This window comes from Serinus canaria, chromosome 19, assembly GCF_022539315.1.
Source record: "Serinus canaria isolate serCan28SL12 chromosome 19, serCan2020, whole genome shotgun sequence".
Lineage (NCBI taxonomy): Eukaryota > Metazoa > Chordata > Aves > Passeriformes > Fringillidae > Serinus > Serinus canaria.
In genome coordinates, this window is record NC_066332.1 from 6,305,560 (window position 1) to 6,319,972 (window position 14,413).

At 43.1% G+C, this 14,413-nt stretch overlaps 1 protein-coding gene across 8 annotated transcripts in view; it reads right to left on the minus strand.

Moving 5' to 3' along the window:
• CUX1 (cut like homeobox 1) overlaps positions 1-14,413 on the minus strand; it is a 268,416-nt gene that overhangs the window by 116,188 nt on the left and 137,815 nt on the right. For all 8 annotated transcript variants that reach the window (XM_050981835.1, XM_030232439.2, XM_030232441.2 and 5 more), the window contains exons 7-8: positions 14,164-14,240; positions 13,377-13,443 (exon numbers count right to left, since the gene is read on the minus strand). In XM_050981835.1, coding sequence (XP_050837792.1) covers positions 13,377-13,443; positions 14,164-14,240 — 144 coding nt within the window. The remainder of the gene's footprint in view (positions 1-13,376; positions 13,444-14,163; positions 14,241-14,413) is intronic.

Consider the following 14,413-nt stretch of genomic DNA (forward strand, 5'->3'; position numbering starts at 1 on the left):
GTTGTCTACATGTGATGCTCCAAGTCTGATCTTACACAGTACAAGGGTGAGACCCTCACCTGCCACGCAGAGTTCAGGTCACATCAATCTCTGAGCAAGGAACATCAGCCAAAGAACACAGTGAGGCCATGCCATATATCCCCCACAAATTAAAAAAGGCTTCTTGGAAAGGTATTAGATGCATGATTCAGAACAGGAACTGTGTCTGCAAGTGGCAATGCTGCCTTGTTCTGTTAGTCCCCACCAAGCTTGTACTCTGCCACCTGCAAAATTATCCTGAGGGTGACAAGGCTGTCACTTCCAGCACAGCCATCCTACAAAACTGGGTTTCTAGCTTCCAGGCTCTAGGGAGTGAAGGATATGGGGGCTTTTCCTGACTGTCATTTACTCTCAAGTTCAGACCAAACCCCTCACTTCTCCTACAGCAGATCAGCACAGAATCACAGAATGGCTTGGGCTGGAAGAGTCCTTAAGGATCATCTCATTCCCAACCCATGCCACGGGCAAGGACACCTTCCATGTGCTCAGGGCCTGCTCCAACCCAGCCTTGAACACTTGGGTCACTTTTTGCTCATGCCAGGTTCACCCTCTGCCAGCAGGCAGCAATTTTACCCCTTTGAGTCAGTCCCTAGATCTCTCCTAGAGTTTGGCAGAGAGGTGAAGGATCCCACAGCCTACACACTCTGTGGGAGTTGTAGCCCATGGCTGGAGCTCTTCCCACCCAGGGAACAGCTCCTGCCACTAAGGCAAGGTTGAGTTTGCACTTAACAAGGTTGAGTTTGCCTTTGGATTAGGGCTCATCCCTACCCCAAAAGGGTTTGTTTGCTCTGCTGCAGACAAATTCTGATATGAACTGGCAGACAATGCTCTGGCTGAATGCTGGAACAAAGAGGCTCTTGGTGTCTCCAGCAAGTTAGGGACAACACTAAACAACTCCACTTGTAAGCAGAACATTATTTTCCCTGATATCATGCACAGAAGCTGCTGTTTAATTAAAACTAAGCTGCTTAAGCCATTAAACTGGCAAATGGCTGTACCAAATGACTTGTCATTGTTAGCATTCCAGCAGCAGGAGTTGTTTGTTGTCACTCAGATGGCAACTTCCAATGCTAATGCACATTTCCCAACTGGCTCCATGGATCTAAACCAGCCCAGGACAGGGAAGTTATTAAAAGTGCTGCTGCATATTACCAAGGAGCACCTTCTTCAAAGACACCCACATCGTGTGCTCTGCTGCAATTTAATTATTCCAAACTTCTGCCCTAGAAATATGAGCCATTCCAGGCATTCACTTGCATTTTAAAACGTAGAACAATCACTTCTGTATCAATTCTGGCTTTGAGCCCCAAGTTTAAGCAAGTCCAGATACAGCCTCCTGATTTAGATCTTGCAGATCTCAGCATCAAAATCTATAATAAAAAGCATAACCTTCTTCAGCAGCTACTTTACTCTGATTACATGCAAATAAAAAAATAAAATAAATTTTGAAAAAAAATCAACATTTTATTTTGAGTCAGTAACAAAAAAATATCATTACGGCTATGCAGACAACCTTCAAAGCCATGGAGAGTGATCATCCAGGAATCCATGTGGAGACATTCCAAAGGACTCTGTTTGCTTATCACTTGGATTTGGGTCAAGACAGGGAGCATCAGGCAGAGGTGTCTCTGGAATCCATGGCAGGACACTCTGCCCCTTCTCCTCTGCAATCTTCCCTTCCCCTAACTGGGAAGGACTGTGGTGAGAAATGGTTAAATTGAATTTGTCCATCTTTTTACTTCCTATGAGTCATGTTCCTCAACTCTACCAGTCTGCATATAAAAATCTGCTACAACTCATTAAATAAATATTTCCACTTTGACTCAGTAAGAGCAGAGGACTCCCACCACACAGGTAAAACAATGAGAAAAGGGTAAAATGATAAAAACTGACCACCCTAGTGCCCTGAGATGGGGCAGTCAGTGGTAACACAGCATTAGTATTATGACAAATGCCATTTGCATCCTTTTCCTTTGGTGTGGTCTCCAGGAAAGAAGAATATTTCCATTCACCACAGAATGACCTAATGGATGTCCAAATGAATGATCAGCAAATGCATTTTATGTGCTTCTATTTATGTACCTTTATTTTCACAGCTACAATGCAAGCACCAGCACAGCACTTCCACTTTCCTACCCAAGGGCTGAAAGACTACCCACATTAATGAAGTCTGGCCTTATCCTGTGTGCCCTTTTCACATATGGCACAACTGAGTCATCCCCCTTGGTTTAGGTAGTGTGCTTGACACAACAAAAATAAGATGTAGAGCTAATTACCACTACAGCAATAAAAACAGGAGTGTTCTTTTCATCAGCCAGTCTCAAACTGAATTCCTATCAAAATCCAGTGGGTTTTTTATAGAAATGAAGTTAATAGATACCTAGAACTACTGAATGAACCGACAGGATCTCTCTGCATTTAGCAACAAGCCTTGAAAACCTTAATCTTGTGAGTCAGTAATAACAGTGGAGGAAGCCAAGCCAATCTTAGGTCTATAATAATAAGACAAGTTGTTTAAAAGATCTCCTTGAAACAAATGTGTAAATGTCTCACCAAGGCTGAGATGCTGATTTGAGATTAGACAGTGTAAATGTACTTATTTTGGTATCAGTAAAGAACAAGTTGTGTTTCTCATTCACAAAGGTTTAAGGCAAATGGTTTTACAGCACTTGAGCACAAGCTCCAAAGTCCTTCTCCAAATGCCATTAACAATTCTGCCTGTCCTGTGCCCCAGCTAATTCTCTCTTGTTTTATGCTATCTCTCTGTTCTATCCTCTGTTCTATTCTCTCACCTGTTCTATCACAATTTAAGTACATCAGGCTCCTTCTTCATTATCAAAGTCAAACCTACAAATACAAATTTTCCCTTGACAAAATCCTGCCCAGGTCCCCGACGAGGCCAGTCCTGGCTGTGACACTGCTGCAAAAAAGAACCAGCCAGGAAAAACCCAAAGGCTACACAGAGAGACAGGGGAGGATTGTGAGAGCAATATTCCTCCAGATAATGCATTAGAAATGTGTTGTTTAAGAAGTGAAGGACTGATACAGAAAAGCTGATGACCAGCACTGCAGCACTAACTGAGGAAAAGCAGAATTATTATTGCCACAACTACAGAAGAGTAAAAAGTCCAGACATTAAAACAAGTCAGGTGAAGAGGCAGCTTTAGAGCAGATGAAATTCCACACTGACAACCATGTGCTAATGCTCTGAAGAGTATCTGGGCTACTTTTCTCCACCTCTGGGCCCTCCACTTCTTGCTAGGTAAATCAGGAGATGGACTAATAGAACATCCACATCTAGTTAAGATCACATTCCAAACAGAGCAAAATCCCCTTGGATGGACTATCATGATTCACTGCATGAACAGCTAAATGATCCAATCTGGAAGAGCAGGAACCTATGGCAAATTCATCTCCATGATGCATTACAGAGCTGATTTAATCTTTTTTCCCTCTCTGTCCATCGAGCCTGGGTTGTTATCAGAGCCCAGTCAGTGGGCAAGACAGGGTCCTTTTATCCACTACAGAATGACTGCAGCATTGTTGAGCCCAGGAAAAGGAAACAGCCTCAAAAATTCCCATTTTTAAAAGAAGGAAAACATATCCTAGATAATTTTGGGAGTCAAAATCCTGGCTGTGTGGGTGCATCTGGAACCTTCATCCCATGTGTGTTAATCTACAGGGAAATGAAGTGCTACACCCTGGGTAAGGCAGGGGTTAATTCCAACTGCTGTTGAATGCCCCAAGTCTGTGCTCTGTTCATCAGAGCATTAAATCTGAAAGCTCAAGAGAGTAGTGCAGCCGTGCTGCAAGGGCTATGTTATAAAGTTCTGCATTAAAAATTCATATCCTAGGCTTGCCACAGTACTCTGCTCTGGCTGAAAGGAGAGCTGGCGGGGAAATATTAGACACCCCACTGTCTTTCTGGCAATTGGAGACATTCCTCAACAAACAGCACCTCAGGAAGGGAATGAAAGGGCAAACAAACCGTGAAACAAATCAATGAGTTCAATTATCTCTCTCTCTCTCGGAAAGGAAACTTTTCATTTTTAAGGCTGTTTCATGAAATCTTTTAATGACGGCCCTGCACACGGGTGCTGGGCACTCTGGCTGCAGAGCTGGCTGCTTGGCAGGGCTTTTTATTTGTTTTACATGAGACACAGATTCCCAAACACAGAGGGTGAAACAGAGAGCAGGGTATAGGGATCTCTCTGCAGAACAAGAACTCTACTTACCCTTTACATTACCACGACCACGTGGGATAAGAGGCTGTAGAAATTGTTCCCACTTTCCCTGAAGTGTTTCCAGCAAAGAGTGAATTTAGATTTATTAAGATGGTTAGTTACTCCATGGTTAAGTTATGTGCTCCTCACTAGTGGTTAAGGCTGTGTGCATTTCACAGCGATTTATGGCAGCCCAACTGGTGGGTGACACAGTTCACAGTGATGGAAATGGGTGGTATACTTTTATGAAAGCCATATGTGCCCCTCAGGTTATCTGTCTGATGTATTCAGGCAGGTTAATAACCCCCATCCCATAAATGAGGAAATACATAGGAAATGAAAGATCAGTAAATACAATTTCTTGAGGAAACCATGCAAAAAAAAAAAAGTTACCTGCTCACAATCCTCCCCTGCAACTCTGCTTAGCACCAACTGTAATAGAAAGATTCCCTTTTCCCACAGCTGAATTTTGACTCAAAGGAAAAAAATAGAAACCATTGGACAATTTGAAGACACACATTGGACAAAAGTTGCCATGGCACTTCATCTGTATTTATATATGAATATATGTGGTTGTTAGTACAGCTGAAAACCCAAGTGACTTCAGCCCAGCAACCTGGGTTTCAAGGGGCTCAGCCCCATGAGGAGGGGCAGGAGGGCAGAAATTCATCCAGAGGGTGCAGTCCCCAGGGAACCCAGGAGATTTATGCCCAGCACAAAACAAATCAACACCAGACTAGCCTAAAGCCCCTCACTAATAAAAACCTCTGTGGGGGAGGGAATAAACCCCCACTATTCAGCTGAAAGTTCATTAGTTCCATGAAGGAATGAAGACAGGCTGGAGAGCTGGTGATCACAAGTAACCAAAGATCAGCTATTAAAAGGCACTGAAAATCTGCTACAAAAGGTTAGTAACCCCAAGGCAGTGCTTCAGTCAAGTTTAATTTCTGCTGGAAATTTCTTATGAACAGGCACTTAGAGCTTGCAAGCAAGACTTGATCAGCTGGGGTTTATTCTGGGTTTCAAGCAGCTGCATCCAAGCAAAACAGGGGAACCAGAAGTCCTTTCCTCAGTGTAGTGCCTTGATTTCCCAGTTTGATCCTTGCTGTAGTACTGGTTGCCTTCCAGTGCTCCAGCCCCTGGGCAATCTCCCTGTGACTCAGTTTCTCAAAAAACTCTGGGAGGAAAGGCACAAAATCACAGCCTCTGCTCTGTTCTGCTCCTGCAGAAACACCAGAGAAGCATTAAGGGTTAATAATCTCAGGCTTACAGGATTTGTGTATTATGCATTTGTTTATTTAATGCTTTACATGAATGCTAATGAAGTTATTAACAGGCCTGCATGTTGTCTATTGTTTTTCTTGGGTTTAGTGTCTGCACCATCCTGCCTTATCCCTTCTGTTCCACGAGCTGGCCAACACCCAGCTCTTCCAAATCCCTGAATCAGTGTTCTATCCTGGATTCTCAGCTTCCTGATCAAAGACAGTATTTTTTAAAACTCATTTGTTAAAATATTATCTTTTTAAAAATCTCATCAAGATAAAGCAATTTTATTTCCCCCACACCAGATATCTTCTGTGACACAAAACTGCAATCCCACATGGCCTTATTGTCTTTTAATTAGATCAGAGATATGTAAATGAGCCAATATTTCTTAGGTCCCATTAAGTGATGTCTCCAGGAGGATCAGAGGGGGCTGAAGCAGGCAGGACACGCTCCTCTGACATCCACACCCTCACACTGACCTGCCCCACACTCCAACTGCTCCTCAGGAAAGTCTGATTTACTGGAAATGCCACTGTTTTATGGCCTTATTGCTGCCCAAACTGGCCCAAGTCTGCAGACCAAAACCCCTTTTCTCCTGCAATCAGAGCATGGGGCAAATGCAAGGGTGCAGGTGCTGGGGTGACTCCTGCATGTCCAATGCAGACACATCCCTCCCAACCCTGCCTCTGCCACAGACATGAGGAAAAGGGCTCAAGGGAACTCAAAAGAATTATATGGGAGTGGGCAGGAGAAATCATTGGGAGTTTTAAAGCAGGGATGACCTGTACAGCAGTGCAGGCACAGGACTTCATTCTGCAGCCTTTACCCTGAGCAATGGGGAGACCCCTGAGCTCCCAACACCAGCAGTAGGAACTGATGACACAAATCAGAAATACTTCTTGTTTTTAAAGCAGTGGGAGGGATAATATCCCTGCTTCTGCAGTCAGGTGGCTGATAGCTGAGGCATCACAGCAACTTTTTAGGCAGGGATGGGTTCAGACCTACCTCCACTTAGGTGTAGGTTTAATGAGATGCTGAAAAACCCTGCTAATGAGGAAACAGCATAGGGATACTTCCAGAAGGCAAGTTGTGCCAGATGCAGCCTCTGACAGTGATGGCTGACACCTTCCTGTTCTTGGAAAAGGCAAACAAAAAACCCAAATGAAAGCACTGGGGGAATGTGAAAGCAATAAGGGGCTGGGGAGCAGGGCTGCCAGCACTCACAGCAAACACCTGGCTCTCCAAAGGGACAGAAGATCCAGGCAGAAGAAAGAGGCTGTTTTCCAGGACACAGAGTTTTAGTGCTTGGGATCTCACTGAGTTTCCCAAAGTTCCCCTCTCGTTCAGGACGTTCTCTCTCTCTCAATAAATGAGGGAGCACACTGCACTTTCCTGACTCATTTCTCTGCCTGCGTGGGAGTGGGAAAAGCAGCTGGAATCCATCCCTGGAGCACAAGGAGAGTTTCCAGTACACATCAGGGCAGGAAATCACCCATTAAACACATGGCCAGGTAGAGACAAGCACTGCAGCACCTGTCAGTTTAACTCAGCAGCTCCTGCACAGCTCTGCTTTGGGGTGGGAATGGCTGACCCCACAGGGCAGGCCCTACTGGAAACAGCTGAACCATTTGTTTTTGATGTTCCCAGGGTTTCTGTGCTCCCCCTGCCATCCCAGCCCTGCAGGAGCTGGAGCAGGCACAGCCACGTGCCCTCCTGCTGTCACAGACAAGGCCCCGCCAGGAAGCAGTTCTGCACCAAAATAACTCTGTTGATTTGCTACTTTGCATTGAAAAAAGAAAAAAAAAAGAAAAAAAGAGACTGTTGTAATTTGCAGACACACATGAAAGAGCTGTGTGGAATCCAGGCTCAGCTGACTGGCAGATGCAAGCCCAAGGACCTTGTCCCTGCTGGGGGCAGATGTGTCTCTGTCAGGAGGTTTTCCTCCCTCTGACTCACTCCTCTTCTTCCTCACACAGTCCTCCCAGGCCCCTACAAAGTTCAGCTACAGGTAAAAGGACCTGCTGTGGTGAGATGGCTCAAAAAGCTGCAATGTCCTTTGGCTGGCCTCACAGGAAAGCCAGTCCCTGCTGGAGCTGGGACTGCAGAGCACACTCGTGGTGCCTCTGCTCCTGCACCCAGGCAGCTGCACCAGCCTGGAGAGGTCTGGCTCCACAAGAGCAAGTGGGACAAGAGACAGGGACACAGGGACACTCCTGCCCCTTGTCACTTCCCACAGACCCTCTCCATTCCCATGGAGAAGCCCTGGCTGCACCCATGGCTGGGATGACCCCCAGCCTGGCTGGCACAGGAGCCAAAGTGCTTTGCATTTATTTAAAGATTTCCATCTAAGGATCTCATGTCAAGCCAAGGTTACAGATAACAGGGTGATGACTAGAATATGCTGGAATACCCTAAGGCTATGTTTTTCTACTTTGGGTTGTTAAATAACACCAGCTTTTAGGCTATACTGGAAAAAGGAACTGAACAGTCTCACTGGAGGTTAAAACACAAACAAAATAAAAGCCCTGAGAGGACCTAGGGCACTTTGGTGCTGTCAGACAGTTACATTAACTAATTTGCAAGCATTACAAGTCTAACAAAAGAGGCAACAGAGCCCAGCTACAGCACGAACTCCTACTGACTCCAATGGCTCCATTTATATGGAGCTCTCAGAAATGCAGCCTTAGAGATGAAAAATGAAAATAAATAACCCTTTTGTCAGCTTGTGGTCTATCATTTGCATGTCTGCATATTTCTAGACTCCAGCCAAGGCTTGACTGTTGCCTTTGGGCATTAACCACACTCCTTGTGCCTCAGTTTCCCTGTCCAAAAGTAAAGGTTAATGCCAAGTGTTTTACAGGAACACTGAATTCTCTTCCCATACAACTTTGCAGCTTTTTTGGTGTGACTGCAGGCTGAACCAAAAATGTGACAAAGAAGGGCTGGTTTGCACATGGGCTCTCAAGGCCTCTTTCACACCAAAGCTTTTGGTGAAAATAAGAAGCAGATCTCCAAAGTATTTCCATTAATCTTCACTTGTAGGTTTTTAAGCAAAATATTAATGTTATAATAGCGACTTTCAGCCTGGTGAGTTTTGCATAAGGCACAGTTAAAACTTTGAACCTCAAATGTTAAATGCAGACAGAACTTTCTGTAAGACTCAAAACATTCCATTTTTCTTCACTTTTTTTTTCTTTTAAAAAAATAGTTCCCTGTAATATCTTCCCTGGTTTTTCATCCTCTCCTTGCCACCAATCCTGGGGTTTCACTGGTGACAGTAGGACTAGGAAACTGAGGGGAAAACTCTGAAAAGAGACATGGCTATGAAGTTCTCCATCTCCTGTTTTTAGGGAAATCACTTTAAATACAGCAATAATTCCAAAGCTGAGCATTAGAAGTTAATGACTCATCAAAGGAACAGGAAATAGGAAACTTTAAGACCTTAAAGGCACAGCAAATAGAAGCTATTTCATGTCATGTCCAACACCATCACCCTAACTACAGTACTTCAGGCTCAATGGGGGGAAGCAGCATTGAGATCATTTATCACAGTAATTATGTGATGCTGGAGGGAGCACAACTTTATTTTTTATTCAGTTTGACCCTGAGCACCATCAAAATGGAAGACTACAAACATGTGAGAAGTGATATATTGGCACCAGCCAGCACTTAAACAAGAAAGATTTGTTTAAAAAAAAGTAAATAATTCAATTCTCACTGTATATTGGGAATTATTTCCCTGAAGTCCAAGTTAACTGAGATTTGCCCCAATATAAGAGAAGATTTCACATGAATACTTCAATTCCACCACATAACTCCAGGCAGAAATAACTCTTCAGGAATTCTCTTAAACTTCTGCTCTCCTGTCTCCAAGGCTAATCCTGCACTCCTTCCCTGCTGAACAGCACATCTGCAGATCTTTATTCCACACTGCAGCCTGAAGGACAGGTCTGTTTGATAATGTGGAAGAAAAGCATCGTTTACCCCAAAGAGCCAAAAACCACAGGCATCTCCTCCTTCCCATTGTCCTCCTGTGTCATCCTTAGCTGTGCTGCCAAAATAAACAACAATCAGTCTGATCTATGGAAGGACAACAATTCTCTGCCCATAGACTGCAGGCAGAGTGTTTTTCTACCAGTTATTGAAAGTAGCTGTGTTTGGATGACTGCTTTGGTAAACATGAAAAGCTCCTTCTCCCTTGCATTCCTGTGCTACTTTTAGAAGGACAAAAAGTCTGAATCTTACAGAAAATCCACTGGTGGTGGCAGAGCTGCTCTGACTGACAACCTTAACCTAAACATTTTCTGGTTTGTGTTGTTTATGGAGGCTTTTTATTGCAGAACTGGGGGGGGGGGAAGGGGGAGTGGGCAGTACCAGAAATCCTCACAAGACTCCTTAAAGCTGGCTGGTGAAAATGGAGCATTTCAGTGAAATTCGATATTTTCTTTCATCAAAGGCAGGGAGCCTCAACCCACATGTTAACAGTAATGTAACAAGCCTACTGTATGTGCTGCAACCCAAGGTCCTTTTCCAATTAGAATTCATTTAGGTTGGGGAGAGCAGGGGTCGGAGCAAAGAGGTGGCTCTGGAATTGATCTAAAACTGGAATCCAACCATTCTGCCTGGGAACTCAGCTGGGAATCCCAAGCACTTGCTTGGATTCTGCAGCAAACCAGAAGTGCAAGAGCACTGTTAGAGAGAACAGTTTGTCCCTGGATAAACTGAGGAAATGTATACAGAATGTTTCTTTTTCTACAAAGAAAGAAAGAAAAAGGAAAGTCTGTTGCACTAGAAAAAAACCAAACCCCAAAATTCTTTAATTTTGCTGAAACTCAAGTCAGAGTTTGCTTTTCAGTTCCAGGCCTGATAGAATCTCCAGAACAAACTCATTAGTGTTGGTTAAACCCAGTTTTGCCATAGAAATGTGTGGGACAGCAAACAAAATCAGTGTCAGGCCTCTAGAGAGGACGTGCCTCTTTAATTGAAAAAGGCAGAGTAATCATTCATTTATTTAACCCAGAGATGATTATAATCTGAAAACCTTGAAATCCTCTTACACAACAACTGTTTTGGCAAGCCCCTCTGTGTTCCAACAAATATTAAACTGTGCTTGCCATTTGTCTAAGGAATCTTGTATTAATAAACATGAAGAAGAACACTTTTACCTCCCACACTCAATGACAGAAGAAAACAAAGACCAGCTGTATTCATCAATGGATCCTTGTTCTGCACATAAAGGCTAATTACATTTTACTTCAAGCCTACACATGGAAAACTTTGCTCCTGCCATCTTGTCAAAGGCAGCTTCTGATATTCCAGCTGACAGACTGCAATGACTGCACATAATAAACTTCTTTTTGTCATTAACACCTTCAGTGCCCGGCCCGGGGCTGTGCTGGGGCTCAGGGAAGGGGCAGGGGCAGCCCACACCCACCTGCTGGGAATTCTCAACGTGGGGATGACACAATTGCATTGGAAATTTTCATTCCAGCCACTGATCTCATCTGAAGGTGCCTGCCTGTGCCTCTGTCCCTCCTTTTGCACGTAGAGTACTTGAATGGGATATTGTGAAAAGATAAACAAGTTGACATAATGATTCCCAACTTTTCAGATCACCACAACTGGGCTCCAGGATAAAATCCAGTCTCCTTAATGCTGATAATGAAGACTTCTCACTCTGTATTTCTTCTGCTTCTTGGGGGTTTTTTGCCTCGTTTGAAAGATTTTCAAAGTTTCAAGTAGTTGAAAGACAGCTTTATTCTGAGACTGAAAATCTTAAAAGCACTGTTAGCTTTTAAATATTGACAATTATCTGTTTTTTTCCTGAAGGCACTCCAATTCATCTGCATCAAATAAACGTCTGTAAAACTAACAATTCTGGCCTAAGATAAAAATCACATGTTTTTAAAACATAAAATTAAAATTGGCAATACAAGTAGCTTTTCAGACTTAGATCAAAAGAGGGCTTCTTTTAAGAAAAGAATCAAACTGTCTTTCACCCTTTTTATTGGTGTTTTTTCAGCCTTTCTCCCAGTTTTTACAATTAAAATAGATGACTCAATTTCACTGTCTACATTCAGTTCCCTTTTCATGTTCTTCTAGATTTCCATATTGCAAAATTTGGGCTCCAAACACGACAGACAACTGTTGTTATGCAAGAACTATTCCTGCCATAAATATCCAAAACAATGATAAAATATTTCTGCTGTTATTAGGACCTACAAGTTTGTTTTCACAGTACATTAGTCTGGGAGATAAAGTACAAGCTTAATGTCTGCTTCAGGATTCAGCTCCATGACCACTATATTCCAGACCCAGTCTCCATAATCATTCTGCTACACAACACAATAAACATCTTGTTACTGCAGATGCTACTAATTTTATGTAATTCTATATAAATTAGGTAAGAATCATTCTCAAGATCATAAAAAACCCAAATATTTCTGTGTGAATCTCCCCAAAAGATTGAGATTAGAAATGCAAACAAATATTTTAGAGAACAGATTTTGCTCAGTGCAAGATAAGTTACAGCACTTAGGGAAACAATATTAAAAAATGAAGCACTCTGCAAATAAACACATTAAAAAGGGTGAGAGGTTATTAGGTTCAGTGCCTACAACCACTGATCTCTGCCTGTTCTCCCAGAAGTACTGCAACATGAAATAACAGCAACAATATCAGTAATGTGCAGGAAAAAACAAAGTCAATCTGCAGGAATTTAAGGCTCCATCTGAACCAGCTTTTGTTTACATCCCTCAGAGAGGGATGAATCAATGAGGGAACAAAAATACTTTTGATCCCTTTGCATGGAACTCATCCTACATGGAACTCAAAGGAAACTGAACTTCCAGAGCCAGACCAAAATTCACCTGAAAGATCCTGAAGGACATAAAAGGTGTTGAAACTCCCAGGTGCTGATTGTTAAAACCACCATGGGCTGAATTTTGTGAACTCCAGCTGGGCTCCCTACATCCTCAGTAGGGAACCAGACCCTCAACAGCCATGGAACCACAGGGTAAGAAATTCAAAATTGGTGCCAGTTTGACTGGTTTTTAACCCTGGGCAGTGGGCACAGGAAGGTGACTTTGAGTCTCAGCCCTTCCCTGGAGTGTCCCAGCCATCTGAAATGGCTGCTTCATTCCCATCCCATTTCCAGACACTGAAATGTCTCTTTGTGCTTAATCCCACTGATCATGAGAATTCCTTCTCATTATTAACTTTCCTTAAATATGAAGGGTTCAAAGGAAACCAGCAGCAGTCTGTCTCTTTTGTTGTTCCCTGCCCTGATGGTTAATAAAACCACAGGATAATTGGAAACAGTAGCTATTAACAAGACAAGAATATATATTTTTAAGACTACCTTCATGTTCTACTTGAAAACAAGGAAAATCTGCCCAAAATGCTGCTCTCTGTAATTAGGGGTGAACCTGGCAGAACAAGGACCACTACCCCAAAAGCAGAAAGAACCAGGGTGCCTAAGAATCAAACAGAAATCCTTTACTAAATGAAGCTTTGTTTTCACCAAGATGGGAAGATCACAATGAATTTTCTGAAACTACTCTTGTACTTCTAAATAAAATAGAATAGAGGGTAAGAGAGACACAGATGAAGCACCTGAGAATGAAACCAGGAATGCAGCAGCGTGTGTGCCAGGAGAAGTGTCTTGTTGGGGAGAAGAAAATATAAAAACTAATAATCTCTCCATAGGAGGCCAAATTATGACCATGTTTTCCAAAACCTTGGATGCCTGAGCCTCCCTCATCTCATTTCTCTCCAACAGACAGATGCAAAACAAAAAAATCAGTGATACCCTGAAGGAAGACACAGAAAGAAAACATGAAATCTTACTTTGCAGTAGTTTCTTCATCGTATTTTGTTTTCAGATCAAATAGTTCTGTCCTGGTTTTTTCCAAGGCTAAAAGGCATAAACATGAAGCATTACAGTACTGAAATAGCAGTATTCAGTCATAAATAAGGCTGTGCATCTCCTGATGAAAAAAATAAAGCTATACACCTCCTTAGCTTTATCCCTCTACCTAGGCAAACCATTATGGCTTAGCAAAAAACTCAGGGTTTTGATTTTTTTCACAATTTCTTACACTATTTCTGTTACATTGCAAAAATCTCCAGTTTCTGCTTAACCAAGCTAGACATTATTAGTTTCTTATTAAGCTGGCTAAACTGCTTATTCCTTTGAAATACTTATTGCAGTAGTTCAAGGAATAAAATTTCTTCTGTTCTCATAGTAAACAAAGCCAAACGTCTCCAGACCTGGAATTTCCAAATGTGCAGAGATAAAAATTAATGGCAAGTCATAGCAACAGGCAAGAAAAGGGGTTCACACAGCTCAGTACAGATATTTATCACAGTCTGGACATGTGTGGAAGCAGAACACACATGGAGGGTAAATTCCATGGCCTGCTGTAATTCCAGGGATGCTCTGTGTGTGCTCCATGGCCTTGTCCCTGTTATTTGCCAATGACAGCTGCAAGAGGAGTGTTTGCTCTGATTCACAAAGCTCATCTGAGCTCTGCTGGACCTCCCTGCACGCCAAGAGCTGCTTCACACCCAAGGATCCCTGTCCTCTCACCTCCCACCTGAGCACCTGGAAAAGGTCACTAAAGCCATGCCAAACCTGTTTGCAGAGCTTGAACTTTGTGTTCGGCTTCCTCCAGCTTCGAGGCTGTCGACATCTGGGTCTCCTGCAATTTTCTGTCAAGGGGAGAGGAGAGGTGAGAGCAGAGCAAAGAACTCATCTGTGCCTTGCAGATTTGGGGGATGGAGCCATTAAATGTCTCAACTGGAATGAGACAACTGCCAACACCACACAGGCTCTGAGGTGCTTCTGTGGGACCCATAAATGCTGTCACTTTGTGAGATGCTGC